Raw genomic sequence first — 20,078 nt, forward strand, 5'->3', positions numbered from 1 at the left:
TTGCAGCACGACAGAACCTACAGTATCACCGAGAGACACCAGAGGGAGCTCTAGTCTTCAGAGATTACAAATCCCTAAAAAAAGAAGCAAAACCTCTCTAGTTGGAAAATTGCATGCCCAAGCCCAAAGAAGATACACCCCCAGAAAGGATTAAGGGATCACCCAGGCTGACTGGCAAAGGCCTTCCCCTGTACAAATCCAGTACGTAAAGACCGGGAGAGGTGGCTGCTTTTTATATGTACAAAACACTGCAAAAAATAACAAGGCACGAAAAGAAACAAAACATAACCCAATCAAGTGGGGGGAAAATCCCGAGAAATAGACTTTAAATAAAGAAATGGAAATTAGCAAATTCATAACAAATACATAACATTCATAAGCAAATTCATAACTCAAAAATAGTAATCTTAATGAAGCTCAATGTGCTATAAGAAAACACATGAATAAAATACATCAGGAAAATGGTGCATAAACAAAATGAGAATGTCAACAAAGAAAACTTATAAAAAGAATCAAATTCTGGAGCTGAATAATACAATGAAAAAGTCACGAGATGGGTTCACAGTAGATTTGATCAAGCAGAGGAAAGAAATGGCATTTGAAAATTACCAAGTCATTTGAAACTATCAAGGTGGAAGAACAAAAAGAAGAATGAAGTGGAGAACTTTTGAGATTTACGGGAACCATTCAATACACCATTATGTGTGTTACAAGTAACCCCGAAAAGGAGGAACAGAAAGGAGCAGAGAACATGTTTGAAGAAATGCTCCAAAATTCCCAAATCTGAGGATGGAAATGGACACCCAAATTCAGAAAGCTCAAAAGACCTCAGCTAAGAGGAACCCAAAGAGGCCCACACTGACACACATGATATTCAAACTGTCAAAATTCAAAGGCAAAAATAGAATCCTGAAGGTAGCAAGAGAAAAGCAAACTGTCATGTACAAAGGAACCCCCATAACACTGTCGGTGAATTTCTCAGCAGAGGATGGGATGGCGTGTACAAAGCACGGAAAGAAAAAAGTGCCATCTAAGAATACTATACCTGGCAGAATTATCCTACAGAAATCAAGGAGAAATAAAGACTTTGCCAGATAAGCAAAGGCTGGGTTCATCATCACTAGACCTGCCTTTTAAGAATTACTAAAGGAAGTTCTTCGAGTTGAAAAAAAAGGACAACAGACAATAACACAAAAGTATATGAAAATATAAAGGTCTCTGGTAAAGGTAAATATACAGATGGATATAGACCCCATAAAACTGTGATAGTAATGCACAGATCACTTTTAATACTGATATAGAATTTAAAAGATAAAAGCATAAAAAACTATGAAACTGTGTCTAATGGTAAAAAACCAAAAAGGTGAAATCTGTGCTATCAATAACAAAGTGTTATTTATCCCCATAGAGTGAAGGAGGGAGACATAAAGAACTTTTGTAGGTGACTGAGGTTATCATTTTGAAGCAGACTGCTATTAAAATCATTTATATCATTTATGTCACCCCCAATGTATGCACACACATTTACACACAAAATCTACAGAAACACAAAAGAACAGTGAATCAAGACATATCATTACAAAAAAAAAAAAAAATCAGTGAAACACAAAGGAAGGTGAGGAGAGAAGAAAAGAACTAAACAACTATAAGACTTAGAGAAAACAAAAGAATTCAGTAGTAAGTCTGTCATTATCAGGAATTCCCCAATCAAAAGAAATCAAGTGGCTGACTAGATTTTAAAAAGAAAAAAAAAAAGATCCAACTGCATGCTGTCTACAAGAGACTCACTTTTTAGTTAGGTAAGGAAATATATAGGCTAAAGGCAAAAATACTCCATCAAATGGTAACCAAAAGACAGCAGTGGTGACCATACTTACATTGGACAAAACAGACAAAGTCAAAAATAGTCACAAAAGAAGAAAATTATGTAATGAATAAAGGGTCAGTTCACCAGGAAAATATAAAAGCTACATGTGCACCCAACACTGGAGCAATTCAACAATTCTGAATTAACAGAACTGAAGGGGGAAACAGGTAGTAACACAGGAATAGTACGTTATTTCAATACTTCACTTTGAACAATACATCAACCAGACAGAAGATAAAACAGGAAGATAAAGAAAAAGGAGATTTGAACAAAACTATAAACCAAATGGATCTAAATCCCCTACATAGAACATTCCATCCAGTAACAGAATCCACATTCTTCTGACAAGCACACAGAACATTCTCCAAGACAGATCACATGTTAGGTGACAAAATACGTCTTAACCAATTTAATTCAACTGAAATCATACTGAGTGTCTTATGGGACCACAGTGGGACAAAACTAGAAATCAACAGCAAAAGGAAACCCAGAAAACTCACAAATATGTGGAAATTAAACAATACATTCTTGAACTACCAATTGTTCAAATAATAACAAGGGAAATCAGAAAATATCTTGGAACAAATGAGAACAAAAACAATTACCAACACTTATGGGATGCAGCAAAAGCAGTACTAAGAAGCTAATACCAATAAACACGTACATTAAAAAGAAGAAATACTTCAAATCAACAACCTAACTTTACACCTCAAGAAACTAGAAAAAGATCAAAGTTAGCACTAGCATAATGAAGAACAGTAAAAATTAGAGCAGAAATAAATATAATGAAAAACAGGAAAAATAATTTACCTAATAGTTTTTTGAAGAGATTAACAGAACGGACCAATCCTTAAACTAAGAAAAAAAAGACTCAGAAAATGAAAGAGCAGGCATTACAACTGATGCCACAGACGTAAAAAGCCCACAAACTGGGTAACCTTGAAGAAATGCAGAAATTCTAAGAACATAAAACCTGCTAAGATTGAATCAGGAAGAAATAAAAAATATGTTCAAACATGGCTGGTAAAGGAGACTGGCTCACTAATCAAAAACCTCCTATCTAAGACCCCCAAACCAGGTGGCTTCACTAGAGAATTCTACCACATATTTGAAAAAGAATTAACAATCCCTCTCAAACTCTTACAAGAAATTTAAGTGGGGGAAGGAAACACTTCCAAACTTATTTTATGAGCCTGGCATTACCCTGACACCAAAATCAGACAAAGATACTAAAAGAAAAAATGAAAGACCAATATCCTTATTAATGCAAGACTCCCCAACAAAATACTTATAAAGGGAATTCAACAACACATTTAAATGATTATACATCATGAAGTGGATTTCTGGAATGCAAGGATAGTTCAACATAAGAAATACAATCAATGCAACACACAATAACAGAACAGAAGGACAAAAGCCATATGAGCATTTCAACTGATAGAGGAAAAACACCCGACAAAATCCAACACCCTTTCATAATAAAAACTCTCAACAAACTATGAATAGAAGGAAATTACATCAATATAAAAGCCATACATGAAAAGGCTATAGCTAACATCATACTCAGTGGTGAAAGTTAAAAGCTATTGCTCTCAGACCAGGAACAAATTGGGGATGCCTCACCTGCCATTACTATTCAACACAGTACTGGGAATATTAGCCAAAGCAATTAAGTAAGAAAAAGAACCAACTGGTATCCAACTGGAAAAGAAGTAACATTACCTCTGTCACAGAGGACATGATTTTATATGTAGAAAATCCTGAAGATCCCATACACAAACAGAAACTGTTAGAATAAACAAATTCAGCAAGATTGCAGGATACAAAAATGAACATACAGAAAACAGTTGCATTTCTATATACTAACAATGAATAGTCCAAAAAGGTAATTAGGAAAACAATCCCACTTACAATAGCATCAAAAAGAACAAAATACTGGGCGCCTGGGTGGCTCAGTGGGTTAAGCCGCTGCCTTCGGCTCAGGTCATGATCTCAGGGTCCTGGGATCGAGTCCCGTATCGGGCTCTCTGCTCAGCGGGGAGCCTGCTTCCTCCCCTCTCTCTCTCTGCCTGCCTCTCTGCCTACTTGTGATCTCTGTCAAATAAATAAATAAAATCTTAAAAAAAAAAAAAAAAAGAACAAAATACTTAGAAATAAATTTAACCAAGGAGGTAAAATATTTATACACCGAAAACTATAAAAACATTGTTGAAAGAAATTGGGGATACAAATAAAAGGAAAAACATCCCATGCTCATGGACTGGAAGCCCTAATACTATTAAAATGTTCATACTACCCAAAGCAATCCATAGATTCAATACAGTAACTACTAAACTTCCAATGGCTTTTTTGCAGAAACAGAAAATAAAAATCCTAAACTTCATATGGAATCTGAAAGGACACCAAATAGTCAAAACAATCTTGAGAAAGCAAACCAAGTACTTAACACTACTGAATAGTAGTACTGAATACTACTGAACTACTACTAATAGTAGTACTGAATACAATACACTGAATTGTATACTTAAAAACGGTTAAGATGGTAAATTTTATGGTACATAAATGCACATTTAAATAAAATTTTTTTTTAAAGATTTTATTTATTTATTTGACAGAGAGAGATCACAAGTAGGCAGAGAGATAGAGAGAGGAGGAAGCAGGCTCCCCGCTGAGCAGAGAGCCCGATACGGGACTCGATCCCAGGACCCTGAGATCATGACCTGAGCCGAAGGCAGCGGCTTAACCCACTGAGCCACCCAGGCACCCCTAAATAAAATTTTTAAAAGTAAAAATTCACAATTAAAAAGTTCATCAGCTCTACCTTTAAAAAAGGTATTTTTTTTTTTTTTTTTTTTTTTTTTTTAATATTTTATTTATTTATTTGACAGAGAGAAATCACAAGTAGATGGAGAGGCAGGCAGAGAGAGAGAGAGGGAAGCAGGCTCTCCGCTGAGCAGAGAGCCCGATGCGGGACTCGATCCCAGGACTCTGAGATCATGACCTGAGCCGAAGGCAGCGGCTTAACCCACTGAGCCACCCAGGCGCCCTAAAAAAGGTATTTCTAATATAAATATGAAATCATGACTTTAAGATGTTAAAAACATATAAAAAATTAGGAAAACTGGTGAGATCTTTCTGCATATGGCTTACAATGATAATAAATTTAGTAGACTATACCAACTGAAATGGTGGTGGTCTACATACAATAGCCGGACCCAACTTTTTCAAATTCTAGTACCTTAAAAATCTGGTCACTTCCCTACAATAACTAATTGAATCAGTTATAAAATAGCCTATGTTTGTCATGTCTGCACTTCATGGCCTATTTCCCTAATTATATATACTTTGGTAAATTGCTTACAATCTGTAAACTTAGCGAATTATTCAGGTGTGAGTTCCAGATATAGGGTATTAAAAACAGTACACCCTCAAATATTTAACTTGATTTTGAATAAAACTTTTCATGTGGTTGAGAATACTTTAGGTTAAGAAAATAAAACAAGACCAGTGATTCTACCAGAATCATGCGGTATGACAAAAACACAAGGGTATGTGTATAAGACTGACGAATCACGGACCTGTACCCCTGAAACAAATTATACATTATATGTTACTCAAGTAAAAAAAAAAAGTCCATCAAGTGCCTGGCTGGCTTAGTCGCTAGTGTATGCGACTCTTGATCTCAGGGTCATGAGTTCAAGTCCCACACTGGGCATGGAGCCTATTTAAAAAAAAAAAAAAAGGGCTAACAAAAAAACTACAACTCTTCTAAATCATTTCTTACATCAAGAACACTATGCTAAAAGGTAAGATATTGCCATTTTGTTAAAATATCAGAAATCTTTAAGTCTTTTCTTCCTTTGAAGAGATTTATGAGTGGGAAGAGTGACACAGTCAAGAGCTGGTCTATAGTCAGAGACCTGTACCAACTGTAACTGCACACTGGCTTTAGAGCGTACAGTACCAAAGAGAACATACACTACGGAAGAATAAAACAGACAATTCCCACAAAGATGCTAAGTTAGCATGAGAGGCTGGCTCCTTTCCCCAAGATCAACCCCAGAAGAACCAAAGAGGGAAAACTCCCTCAAAATGGGGGAAGCTGTGAAAAACGCTGTGAGAGGAGGAGGTATTTAGAATGGGCGAACCGGTGAGAGGGACAGGGGCTGTGGCCCAGCACCAGAAGGGAGATGTCGAGGTTGGCCTCCGCTTCTTCCAAAGCATGATTCTCACAAGCTGCACCGAAGAGCCACAGCCAATGTCTGTCTCTATCCCTGTGCCTTCGAGAGTCAAACCTGGGCTGCGACTACGGGGCCTGGAAAGCAACGTGGAGACTACCTGGGGCCGGTTGTCTCCTCCCCGTTCCCCTGCCAAACCCCCAGGGCTGGAGAATGATAATCTAAGGATTGTAGCAGCTCCTAACACTACTGGAGCCGGAGGGCCAAGCGTAAGCCCGGACCGGACAGGTTACCAGGTGGGGTAAGTGAGGCTTTCCTCCCTAGGCCTTAGCCAGCCCCCTCCCTGGCACTCCTGGGAATGGACAGGAATCACAGCTTGGTCTTCCCTTATATACACTGTCTGTGTGACAGAAAAGCTGACAGACTGAGGTACCTAAGCTCACCGGCTAGAGGAACAACAGAGGAACACAACTATATTAAAGAGAAAACAGGGACGCCTGGGTGGCTCAGTTGGTTAAGCGGCTGCCTTCGGCTCAGGTCATGATCCCAGCGTTCTGGGATCGAGTCCCACATCAGGCTCCTTGCTTGGCAGGGAGCCTGCTTCTCCCTCTGCCTCTAGCCTGCCACTCTGTCTGCCTGTGCTTGCGCTCTGTATCTCTCTCTCTAACAAATAAATAAAAATCTTTAAAAAAAAAAAAAAAGAGAAAACAAATTATTAGATCAGAAATTCTAAGAGCAGGAGGTATTTCAAAATAGGTAACACAGTATTTTGAAATTAGCCTAATAAATATTCTATGGAGGACAGTAGCAACATATAACATGACATAAAGGGAACCAAATAGAAATGTTAGACAGAAAGTCCTAAGGCTACATTACAGGACTGGGTAGATGCGATAAATGGCATTTTGGAAATACCAGAGAAATAGCAAGTTAGCAAAGTTCTTGTTTCTAGACTGAGGAAATCTAGAAAAAGCAGAGGACAAGGATATAGCATTAGAGAGAACAAAAATATTTTTAATTTTGGAGTAAAAAAGAACCACCTTCGACTGGAAAAGTGAGACCCAACAGAGTGAAATTAAAGAATATCACACATAAAATATTCTAAAAGCTTAGAGAAAAATAGCAGATTACATATAAACAAGACTGACAGACACCAAATTTTCCAAATCAACACTAGATGCAAAAGAAGACAAAGGAACAGTGACTCGAAAGTATTTAAGGAAATGATTTGGAACCTAGAATACTATATTGAGCTAAACTGTCCTTCAAATTCAATGTCATGACTAAAATAATCCAAAGGATTTAGACATTTTTACAGCACAAAGAGCCACACTCAAAAATGTTGGGATAAACACTTAAATAAGAAAAGAGACATTACCAAAGGTTGTCATAAGAAATGTATGAAATAAAGGTGAGCAAATAAATGCCTTAATAAGTTTGCTGCGGTCATAAAAATAGAGAAGAGAAAACAATGTATCTTACCCCAGAATTAAAAATCTCTGGGGCAGGGGAATGGGAGAGGTGACCAAGAGTTAAGAGAGCTTGCCAGAGTTCTAATCTTACTAGTGGAGAGTTATAGATTCTATTTTTTTTTTAAAGTTATAACTAAAAACATCAAAGGAGAACCAAAAAAAATAAAGTAAAAACAACACATCAACACATTCTTCCAAATATATTGGTAATTGTATGTAAATGGACTGAAGTCAAGAAAGATGGACACATTGGATTTCAACTTTACTGTTTTTTTTAAAGATTTTATTTATTTGAGAGAGAGTACACGCAAGTGCATGTGTGAAAGAGAGCAGGAGCAGTGGGAAAGGGGCAGAGGGAGAGAAGAAGTGGCTCCCCACTGCACGGAGCCCAATGCAGGGCTGGACCCCAAGACCCTGAGATCAGGACCTGAGCCAAAAGCAGACGCTTAACTGACTGAGCCACCCAGGTACCCCTGAACTTTACTATTTCTTATAAAAATTATTTTAAGGTCAGACAAAGGCTGGAAATAAAAGGAAGTAAAAAGAATATAAGTTCTAGCAAATCTTAGCAAAAGAAACCTGGTGACACGATACTGGTATCAGATAAAACAGATTTTAAGACCCCAACACTTTTAGGAATGGAGAGGGTACTACAGAAGGATAAAATGTTCAGACTACAAGACAGAGCAATTAAATGTGATGTCCTAACAGAATAGTCTCTAAATATATATAGCATAAACTGATAAAAGAATCAGGAAAAACAATACTGATTCGACACAGATCCAATAATTAGATTCCCCATAGATTATGTGCTAAGCCATAAAGCAAGCCTCAAAATTACAAAAAAATATCACCAGTCTCTCAAATTTGATCATGATATGTTTTAAGACACAAGGTTAATATAAAAATATAAATTAAGAAGTCACATATTTGGACATACCAAAACATACTACTAAATAATTCTCAGGATTAAAGAAAAAATTATAATGGAAATGTAAAAATTCATCAACTAGGGGATGAAAACACATCAGAAGCCATGGGATGAGCAAAGTGATTCTTCAAGGAACGTTCACTGGGCACGTATATCACATTGGAAGACTTACTCATACTCCAGGATGGTCTTCTCAAAGGCAGACAAAACGACATCTAACTCTGAGATGTCACTGGCTTTCTTTCCTTTCAGACACCAAATAGGTTCACAGTCGGAACGATCTGGAATATTAAGAGAAGTCCATTTAACATACTGAACATATTTTGGCTCTAGGCCCAGGGTTCTGAAAGCCTACAACAAAAACTGTCCCACCAAATTGCCAAAAAGAGCCGCGGTTGGAGAGGCACATGGAAGGAGCCAACTCACTTCTCCCTAAGCCAGTGTAAGCTCAAAAATCGCCTCTCCAGAGGTCACTAACTGCCCTCTCCTTGGTTCTCCCATTTCTGCCAAAAGAGCCTAACGCACTGCTGACTCAGAGCTCCCTGTCCCCCCTTTACTTGGTCCGCTGCCACCCAACACACTGGTCACAGAGCTCTTCTTTGTTAATTACAGTTCCGTAATTTTAATCTACCTCATAGATCACTTCTGGAACACACAGAGATTCCTCAGTGCGCTGATCTGGTTTTAGTAATGTGGACAAAAGGTCAAGCACTGAGTAAAATTGGGTTGTATGATACTTAATGATAAGGATAAGATCCCATCTGGGGTGGGCAGTTGAGGTAAAAGGATTGAAGAGTATACACCAGAAAGCAAGGGGGCTCTTTTTGGATGATGGGATTGTAGGTGATTTTTTCTTCCTTTCTACACTTTCCAAATTTTCTAAACATATATGACTTATCTTTTAAAAGAAATGAAGGAGAGAAAATGCTTTATTTTCCTCCCATTTTTCAATAAATTTTGACTTGTATCAATAAAAATGCAGAACAATGCAGATGAATCTCAAAGAAGTTATGCCAAGTGGAAAAAAAAAAACCTTATTCAGAAGGGTGAAACCACGTTATGTGTTCAGCAAGGTCAACACTGTGATGAAAAATTAAGGTGATAAAGCAGGTGTAACAGTAAAATCTAACACTATAAATACATATTGTAAGAGTCCTTCAACTTTGTTGTAGGTTGAAAATTTTCATGACAGATGTCAGAAAAAAGTCAGTTACTATAAATACACATTTTTTTAGCTTTTTAAAGTAGCAATTTTATATACTTACAATTTACTACTTTAACAAAGTTTTTAAAACAAAATTCTTGAATGCTTGATAAGGTATAAAACACTATTCTGTACCTGAGTCTCTGGCTTCACTTCTTGATTTCTTCTTTCTGCCACAAAACACCTTTTTCTGAGTTTTCTACAAAAAAAAAAAAAAAAAAAAATTGCAAAGATGTTTAAGAAAAGTCTTCCTTCTCTTAAAACTTAAGTATTCTGAGAACAGTATTATCAAACACTTAATCACTTAATTCTGGCTGTTACTCTCATTTAGTTCTAAATTATTTTTTTATTATCATATAATGTATTACCTGCCCCGGTACAGGTCTGTGAATCTCCAGGTTTACACACTTCACAGCACTCACCATAGCACATACCCTCCCCAATGGCCATCACCCAGCCACCCCATCCCTCCCATGCTCCCCCCACCCCAGCAACCCTCCTCATTTAGTTCTAAATTATTATGTATACAATCTAATACAAAGAGACACTGAAAAATTAAATGGTCTCAAAAAGTAAATAAAACTTCCAGTTGGCTTTTAACTACGGTTGCCTTGCAGGCACCTGGGTAGCTCAGTTGGTTAGGTGTCTGCCTTGGGCTCAGGTCATGATCCTGGGGTCCTGGGATCCAGTCCTGCCTCAGGCTCCCTGCTCAGCGAGGAGTCTGCTTCTCCCTCTGCCTCTCCCCTATCCTCTGGCTTGCACTCTTTCTCTTAAATAAATAAAAATGTTTAAGAAATAAACTAAAAAGGCTTTTTAGGCAGCACTGTAATTCAACAGGATTGAGAAACACTACCCTGAGTAAGGCCTACCCTAGACCCACCCTAACAAACCCTAAAACCAATCTCAGACCAGATTCACTAGAAAGAGCCTTGAGGTTGTAAACAGAATTCAACGATGACCCCCCAGGGATCTGTAGAACTCCCTCCCCTTGCGTGTGGGTGGCTGCTGTGAATAAGATGGGGCGCTCATTCTTCCTCTTAGGTCACCGTATAGAAGACTCCGCTGTAGCTGACTGGAGAGATTCTTTGGCTTTTTTAGATGGTAGCTGCCATGTTAGGGTCATGAGACCAAGACCTAACAGTGACCCCCAGCTTCAACCAGAGAGAACACAAGGACCTCAGTACTGCAAAGGCAACCAACTAAATTCTACCAACAATCTGAATGATCTGATGTGAGGACCAGGAGTCTCACATAAGATTTCTGTTCTACCCAGTACCTTGATTTCAGACTCGTAGGACCCTGAGTGGAGAATCTGGCTAAGGTGGCCTGGACCTGTGACCTACAGAAATTGTGAGTCGTAACTGTGTCGTTTTAAGTCACAAAGTTTGTGGTAATTTATCATGCAACAATTATAGCAGAGGTTGAGTCGCAGAAAGTTTGAGCTGCTTGGAAAATATGTTCGGCCTTCCACAAATTGACCCTAACAAAAGATAAAGATAAAAAGTCAACATTCCTAAGACAACGACAGAATTCAGAGTCTCAACAACCTGTCAACAGTATCCAATACACAATCCGAAAGTACTAAATTAATAATGTTATACAAAAAATGTGACCCACAGTCAAAACAAAACAAAAATACTCAAGAGAAATGAACACCAAGTCAGCCCAGAGCAAAGACATTGAAGCAGATGTCACAGATATGTCCCAAAGAAGTAAAAGGAAATGGTGGTCTAAATGACTACAGAAACCCAGGATACCTTAGCAGAGAAACTATATTTAGAAAACAAAACTAAATGGAAATTCTAGAACCAAAGAGCACAGAACTGAGGAGTCACTGGGTCGTGTTTCAGTTTCCCGTGGCTGCTATAGTTACCACAACTCAGTGGCTTAAAACAGAAACAGAAATTCTCCAACAGTTCTGGGGGGCAGAAGTCTGAAATCAGCTTCAGTGGGCCAAAATACAGGTGTTGGCAAGACACGGTTCCCTCCAGGGACTTAGGTCCCTGGGCGTATTGTGTGGAATCCCACAGCTCCCACACAGACACCGTTCTCTGAGGCTGGATGCCCCACTGACACTGATGTGGTGGGCAGGGGGACGACACTAAGGCCGTCTCACTAAGCCATGACGCTCTTGCTTCTGTCTTTAAAGCTGTCTCTTGCAGAGCAGCCTACAGTTAGCCAGTCTCTGCCCCGTAGTTGGAATGTTTAGTGCACTTCCTTTTGATGTACAACTGTTACTGTGGTTGGGTGTAAGTCGGCCATATTGATCTTTGTCTTCCGTTCACCTATTTCACCCCACTCTTACACACTCTCCAGAAGCCCATTTGCTTTTGATGTAATTTTAAGTATCATTAGGTTCAAGTCTACCATCCTCCGGCCTTTTGTTTTCCTTCTGTTGCTAATTTTGGATTAACTGAACATATTTTGGTTTTCCATTTTCCTTGCTCAATTGGCTTCTCAGCTATGCCTCTGAATTTTAAAGAATGGTTGCTTCTGGGTTAAAAATGTGCATCCTTGAGTTAACAAAGGCTACTTAGAATCAGTATGTGAACACGTCATACATTCTGCTTCCTGAGAGTCAACTACTTCCCACCACATGAACCTCATGACATGACCGCATTCTTCCCTTTATCTGTCACCCTCTGTGCTGCTCTGGTCACAGGTTTTACTTCTACATTCATTGTAACCCAACCTTACAGTGTTGTCATTTTTGCTTGAAACAACTGTTTCTTAAGGAAATTACGAGAAGAAAAAAAATAGTTTCTGTTACCCACTCATTTTTTTAGAATTTAGTCTCTTCAAGTAGGCTCCAAGCCCAACATGGGCTCGAACTCACGATCCTGAGGTCTCCTGCTCTGCCGACTGAGCCAGCAGGCACCCCCTCCAAACACCCCACTTTGTAATCCTTTGATTGACTTTTCTTTTCCAGTTGTCTTTTTCTCCTTCCTATAGATCTGCATTTCCTTCTGATACCTTTTTTCTTAGCCTAAAGAACATCCTGTAGCATCCTTTTAACAAAGATCGGCTGGCAACAAATTCTCTAAAATTTTCTTTATCTGAAAGTATGTTTATTCACCCTTTTTTAAAGGATATATTCACTGACGTAGAATTCTGGGGTGACTTTTTCCCCTCAGCTCTTGTTGTTTTCTGGTCTCTCTTGTTTCTGTGAGCTGCTGTGAGACTTGTCTTTGCTCCCCCTGTATTTATTCTGTCTCTTTTCTCCGGCTGCTGTCAAGGTTTTCTGCCTCTCTTTGTTTTTTTGGCATTTTAACTCTGATATGCTTACGTATGGCTTTATCTTGCTTAAGGGTTTACTGAGCTTCTTGGATCTGTAAGTTGGAAAATTCCAGTCATGTTTTTAATTTTGCTAGCCCATTCTGACTCTTCTTTCGGTACTCTTATTATATATATTGTAGATCCTTTGGTATTGTCACAGTTTTCTGTGACTCTGATATTTTCCCCCCAAAATTTTTCTCTCTGATTTGCAAATTGGACAAACTTTTATTGCTTTGTTTTCAGTGTCACTGACCAATTTGCCATTTCAAATGTGCAGAGAAGGGGGGTGTGGCCAGGTGGCTCCACTGGCGAATTCTTGATCTGGGCTCAGGTCGCAGTAGCAGGGCTCCGTGCTGGGCGTGGACCGTGCTTGGGATTCTCGCTCTCTCCCTCTGCACCAGCGCCCATAAATAACGGGAGAGGGAAGGAGGGGGAAAGGGAAGGAAAGCGGAAGGAAGAAGGGAAGTCGGTCATTTCGCGAAGCCCGTATGCAGGGACCGGTGCCCCGTAAGACACGTCCGTGCCCGTGAGAGTCACCACAAGGCCCCTTCGAGAGGCAGAGGGAGATGAGACACGAAGGAGAAGATGACGTGAAGACCGAAGGCAGATACTGTGGTGATGTGACCACGAGCTGAGGAATGCCAGAGCCGCCAAAACCGTAAGAAAGCGAAAACAGAACACGATGAACGGACTGAGCCACCCAGGTGCCCTAAAGTCCTGGTTTTACTCACTGTGCTTTGATCATGTAAAAAGTCGGAATCAGGGCGCCTGGGTAGCTCAGTCGTTAAGCCTTTGGCTCAGGTCACGGTCCTGGGGTCCTGGGATCCAGCTCTGCACCAGGCTCCCTGTTCAAGCAGGGAATCTACTTCTCTCTCTCTCTCCCTCTTCCCCTCCCCACTGCTCATTCTCTGTCTCCCACATGAATAAATAAAATCGTTTTACAAATTTTTTTAAGAGTTAGATGAATTTGGGTAAAAAACACGTGGGAAATTCCTGCACTATTTCTGTAACTTCTAAGTCTAAAATTAAGAAAACAACAAAGCTACAAAATTCACGATGCAAAACTCTAGAGAACTAAAGCGAATCCACAAAATTGGGGTATTAAAAACCACCTGGGTGGCTCAGCTGGTTAAGCGTCTGCCTTCAGCTCAGGTCATGATCGCAGGGTCCTGCTCAGTGGCCAGCTTGCTTCCCCCTCTTCCTCCATCCCTCCCCCTGCTCATTCTCTCTCAAATAAAACCTTAAAAACAAACACCCTGCTTTGTCAAAAGGAGACTATTCCCCCACCATTAAAGGCCTATAAGGGGACATAATATCTGAATGTAGGTCAGTCGCTTTGACCTGAGAGCACATTCCCAGAATACCTCAAACATCTGCAAATTCAAGTTTATATGGGATGTTGACCAAGATAGACCAATCAGAGGCAAAACAACATGTATAATATGCTTCTATTTGTGTAGAAAGGGGAAACTGAAAGAAAATACATCCATATTTATTTATATGGGCAGAAGGAAACTCTGGAAGAACACAGAAGAACCTATATAGAATGTCACTTGCATCTATATTTCCTGGGTGAGGAAGACGGTAAGTGGACCATGATGCAGCACGAACACATTAAACTTGACATTTTTTTTTGAGGGGCGCCTGGGTGGCTCAGTGGGTTAAGCCTCTGCCTTCGGCTCAGGTCATGATCCCAGGGTCCTCTGCTCTGCAGGGAGCCTGCTTCCCTTCCCCTCTCTCTGTCTACTTGTGATCTCTGTCAAATAAATAAAATCTTTTAAAAATATTTTTTTTTTGAACAGGAGGATGAATTATTCAAAACATTAAGGCAAATGAATAAAAGGACATACTGAGAACTTGACCAAAAGATACTAAATGTCAAGAATTTAAAACAGAGTGATTATGACCCAGACATCTTATCTTAGCCACTTTTTTCCTAAGGAAATGATGGAGGACGTATACCAAGATTTAGCTAGAAAGAAATTCATGAAAGCGCTTCAATTTTTTTTTAACTGCAACCATTCATTAGTAAGAGATTAACCACGGCACACTCGTGAGCGAAACGGCGAGCGCTAAGAGCACAGCCTAGAACACAGGTGCCCGAGGCTGGTCACCCGGGGCTGAGGAACGTGCAGGAAAGGCGCTGAGGAGCCTGGGCCAAGGAGCAGGGTGGCCCCTTTCAGGAGACGGGACTGTGGGTGATTTTATCTTCCTTTCCATACCTTCTGAATGTTCTCAAATATTTTTTTATAACAAAAACATAAAACTTATCTTTTTTAAAGAAACAAAGGAAAAGAGAGGAAATGCTGTTTTCCTCCTAAACATTTTTCCGTCAACCCTCCTCCTCCCTCTAGGGCAATGGCGGACACGCTCTTACCGAATGACGTGGTTCTGTCCCGGGCTCTTTTTCAACAGCGGACTTGGCGCTATGGGCTCTGATGTGTTTAGGAGTGACCGACTCAGCCGGTTTCTCTGGAAGCTCCGAGGATGTATGGGGTGTATCTGGCTGTGTCCTTATTTTCTCTGCTGGTTGAACTTTCCTTCTTACAGTCTCTTCTTCAGTGCTTTCAGGGTCATCGCTAATGGGCCCGACTCTCCTTCCTGGCTATGGCGAGAAAGCAGCATTACTGGCTCAGAAAATACAAACGCTTTACCCTCCTTCCGGCATAGTGGCCAGCCCTGGTCAAGTCCACATTGCTCGTTCGCCACCTTCCAGCTCGAACAGAACAGGAAGGTGGCAGCGGGATGACCGGGTCGGTGGCCGGGGGCAGGGAAGGGTGCGGACGACCCAGACCCAAGAGTCCCAAGAAACGCTCCCCACAATTCACGCGGCCTTTGTGGATCGTGATCTAAACACAGGACATGAACACTATGAAAATCAACTAGGGACAGAGACATTCGAGCCTCTATAAATAAAAGCATCTAAGATATATGAAAATATACTCCCTTTTTACAGTAAAAGTATCTTCTGCAATGTAACATTCTGTAGGTAAAATGTGGTTATAGCACATTTTCTCTGCATCCCATCGAAATGGGAAATCTGCCGCAAGATACACTCCTACATACCTTTTTGGCCCTCATCTCTGTAGACATGTTTTCACCTGCTTCGATTCTGTAAGTGTCTGACCTGTACCAGAGAACAAAACATCAGTAGTATCTTATACTTTTTTTTTCACATGTCTTGTACAAGTTGCTCGTCCAATTTTAAAACAAGCTCAGTTCCATGAGGAGATTTCCGCTTGTCCTGGGCGGGTCTGCCACCTTCCGGACGTCCCACGCCCAGGCCCCGTCAGTTTATTCTGGGTGCGCAAGTAAGCGCCATAACTGCACCACCTTGTGGTCATGCCCCAGAACTGCACCTTCCCCGTGTTCCCACTCCCGGGGAACTACACGGGCCATCATCTGATGGCCTGAAAGCGAAGTCCACAGACACCAGGCCCATCATAGGGGATATAAAAGGGAAGACCTTCTTTTTCCCTTTAAAAAGGAAAACAAAACAAAACAAAACCCTAAATTTCCAAAGAGAGATGAGAATTCATTTTGTCACTCAACTCAACATTCATTTAATGCCAACTTCCACGCCACGCAGACAGAACATGGGGGGCCCCCCGGAGCCAGCAGGCATACCAGGGAGAGAAGACTGGCCGTTCAGAAAGACGGCACTGGAAGCTGTGGGGCAGGTGGACGGGAGGGGAGAGAGCAGTTCTGGAGACAAGGGACAGCAGGCAGGGGACGCTGGCGAGAGGAGCCAAGTGCCTAGGCCAGGGCTGGGGTACGGAGAGGACAAATAAGACTGGTCAGAGAACAGAGGCTGCCGGGATGACTCTCAGGTGACAGCAGGACCATTAACCTAGAGAATGTCAAAGGAGCTTGCTGACACTGGGTGAGAGAGGAAAGGACTGAGCTTGGCTTTGCCTTTGTTGAATCCAAGGTGCCCGTGGGCATCTAGGGACATATGGCCAATCTGCAGGACATGGCAGGCCCCAGAGAAAGGCTGGGCAAGACAGACAGACACAAGGAGCGCAGTGGCATCTGGGTAGCTAAAACCAGGAGAGTAACACTGCGGGCGGGTGGAGAGAGCAGCCTCACCCGTGCACACGAAGAGGCGAGGGAGAGATCAAGGAACAAAGACCCAAATGTCCCTGGTGAGGATCTGGGGCCTAGAGGTTGAGGCCTCCACGAGTCCTGCTAACCGCCACTCTCTCCCCGGTGCGTCCGTGATGCCCTGACTCCCCTTCGTGTCCATATAAATGAATGAAAGACCTAACTGTGAGACCGGAAACCGTAGAAAGCCTAGAGGTAGCAACCTCTTTGACATTGGCAGTAGCAACTTCTTACTAGCTACTTCTCCTGAGGGAAGGGAAACAAAAGCAAAAATAAACTACTGGGACTTCACCAGGCCGAGAAAAGCTTATGCACAGCAAGGGAAATAATCAACCAAACTAAAAGACAACCTAATGAATGGGAGAAGATATTTGCAAATGATAAAGGGTTAGTATCCTAAGTACGTAAGGAACTTGCAAGGGGCGCCTGGGTGGCTCAGTGGGTTAAGCGTCTGCCTTCGGCTCAGGTCATGATCCTGGGGTCCTGGGATGGAGTCCCACATCGGGCTCTCTGCTCAGTGGGGAACTTGCTTCCCCCTTTCTCTGCCTGTTGCTCTGCCTGCTTGTGATCTCTGTCAAATAGATAAAATCACTCACCATCAGGGACATGCAAATCAAAACTCAGTGAGCTGTCACCTTACACCTAGGTTCAGAACAGCTAAAATCGAGGCTGTAAGAAACAACAGGTGTTGGCGAGGCTGTGGAGAAAGGGCCTTGTGCCCCGTTGGTGGGAATGCAGAAGCAGCCACTGTGCAGAACAGTATGGAGCTTCCCCCAAAAATTAAACAGCAAACCGCACTACTGGGTATTGACCCCCTAAATACAAAAACATGGATTCAAAGGGATACATGCATCCTGATGCTTATAGCAGTGTTATTTACAATAGCTAAACTGTGGAAACAGCCCAAGGGGCCGTCGACTGGTGAATGGATCAAGCGGGAAACACATCCAGTGTATGTTACTCAGCCATCAGAAAACCAAAATCTTGCCTTTCTCAAGGACGTGGATGGAGCTGGAGTGTATCGTGCTGAGTGAAGTCAGTCAGAGAGAGACAAACACCGTCTGATTTCACCCACATGCGGAATTTAAGAAACAAAGGAGCGCAGGGAAAAAAAAAAGAGAGAGTAGGAGGCAAACCAAGAAACAGACTGTTAACTACAGAGAACAAACTGACAGTGACCAGAGGGGAGCAGGGTGCCAGGCTGGGTGAAATGGGTGATGGGATCAGCAGTGCCCCCCCTGTGAGGAGAACTTGGCGACTGGAACTAAAATAAAAACTTAAAAAAATAAAAAATAAAAAAGGCTCCCCCCTTCCCTCCTTGTTTTACCTCAAAGCTAAAACCCCCTTCATAAGCATGTTCTGTAGGATAGGCCGGTGTCCATTATAATGACTATGGGGCTCTTTACATTAAATCCGACTTTTAGGGGCGCCTGGGTGGCTCAGTGGGTTAAAGTCTCTGCCTTTGGCTTGGGTCATGATCCCAGGGTCCTGGGATCGAGCCCCGTATTGAGCTCTCTGCTCGGCAGGGAGCCTGCTTCCTCCTCTCTCTGCCTGCCTCTCTGCCTGCTTGTGATCGTTCCCTCTGTCGAATAAATAAATAAAATCTTTATAAAAACATAAGAAATAAAAATAAAATAAATTTGACTTTTAAAATTGAGGTATCATTGACATATTAGCTTCAGGTGTACAACACGATGCTTTGCTACTTGTACACACAGCAAAATGTTCTCAGTAACTCTAGTTAACATCTGTCACCACAGAGAGCTACAGAATTTGTTTTTCTTGTGAGAAGAACTGCTAAGATCTACTCTCCCAGCAACTTTCCAATGTACAAGGTATTAGCTGTAGTTCCGCTGCTGTAACTACATCCCCAGGCCTGTTTCCTGTGACCGGAAATATGTGCCTACAGTTAGTTACTACAAGTCACGTTAATTTCTGAGAACAAGTTTTTGTGCACCGGTTCTCTGGAGGAAAAACCCAAGTTGGCTCCAGAGATCTCCGAAAAGCTGTAGTCATTAAGCGCCTGTCTCAGAGAGCTTCTCAGGGAGATCCCACTGACCACGGCTCGACGAGCACTTGAAACAGAATCCTACCTTTTCTCTGCCTCTTTTCCTTGAGGAGTCGAGGGCACGGAGGACCCGCAGTGCTTGGAGAATTCGTCTTCATCAGCATATATCGCAGTGCTGTGTAGAGGAGGGTCTACAAGAGATTTTTTTTTTAAAGCAGAACTTTAAAAGTCTGGCAGCTTGAGCAGCGTTTCTCAATGTTCCAAACCTCAGTGTGAACATTCCCACCACACAGGCGACGGACTCCCCAAAGGTCTTTGGGCTCGCACCTCAACGCTAAGCATTCTAAACCGTTTCACTAGCAAACACGTGGACGTTTATCAGTGTTCACCTGTGTTACTGTACTGACACGCTCTGGGGGAGTTTCTCAATGAGCTGAAAGAAATGTGAGTGGGAAGCCTGGGGTCCTCCGTCCTCACTGGGAGGAGCGTCAGGGCTCTATGTGGGACCCCACGCTGGGAAAGGCCAGCCAATGGCTCCGAGTAAGGGAGGACACTCCTCCCTCCTCAGGCAGGGGGGCTTGGGGGGGGGAGGGAGGCGGCCGGGGGTAGCCCAGGGTGCCTGGTAAGAGCCAAGTGACCACTGCTCCATGCTCAAATCTTAGCTCGTGGTGTAGACTCTGGACAGGTGTTCCACCAAACAGCTGCTCAAGCGAGGAACACTATCCATGCATGATTTTAAAGGTAGGGATAGGCTCTGCGCTGCCCTCAGACAAAGGGATTTGCTGATGCTGCAAGTAACAAAGAATAAAAAAGAAAGAAACCAATCCTGAATCTCCGTATGCAGCCAGTCACCCATGCTGGACTCTCACACAGAGAAAGAGAACCCAATTTTAATAAGATAAATAATCCAGCTTAAAAATTGATAAATGGGGGTGCCTGGGTGGCTCAGTGGGTTAAGCCTCTGCCTCCGGATCAGGTCATGACCCCAGGGTCCTGGGATAGAGCCCCGCATCGGGCTCCCTGCTCAGTGGGGAGGCT

The 20,078-nt window shown here is 41.9% G+C and overlaps 1 protein-coding gene across 2 annotated transcripts in view; it reads right to left on the minus strand.

The window, feature by feature from the left end:
- Positions 1–20,078, minus strand: part of CENPU (centromere protein U) — a 35,396-nt gene that overhangs the window by 7,317 nt on the left and 8,001 nt on the right. For both annotated transcript variants that reach the window (XM_004757725.3, XM_004757724.3), the window contains exons 4-8: positions 19,126–19,231; positions 15,995–16,055; positions 15,306–15,533; positions 9,788–9,851; positions 8,621–8,729 (exon numbers count right to left, since the gene is read on the minus strand). In XM_004757725.3, coding sequence (XP_004757782.1) covers positions 8,621–8,729; positions 9,788–9,851; positions 15,306–15,533; positions 15,995–16,055; positions 19,126–19,231 — 568 coding nt within the window. The remainder of the gene's footprint in view (positions 1–8,620; positions 8,730–9,787; positions 9,852–15,305; positions 15,534–15,994; positions 16,056–19,125; positions 19,232–20,078) is intronic.

Source organism: Mustela putorius, unplaced genomic scaffold (assembly GCF_011764305.1).
Source record: "Mustela putorius furo isolate JIRA1106 unplaced genomic scaffold, ASM1176430v1.1 tig00003932_pilon_pilon_pilon:0A:0A, whole genome shotgun sequence".
Taxonomy (NCBI): domain Eukaryota; kingdom Metazoa; phylum Chordata; class Mammalia; order Carnivora; family Mustelidae; genus Mustela; species Mustela putorius.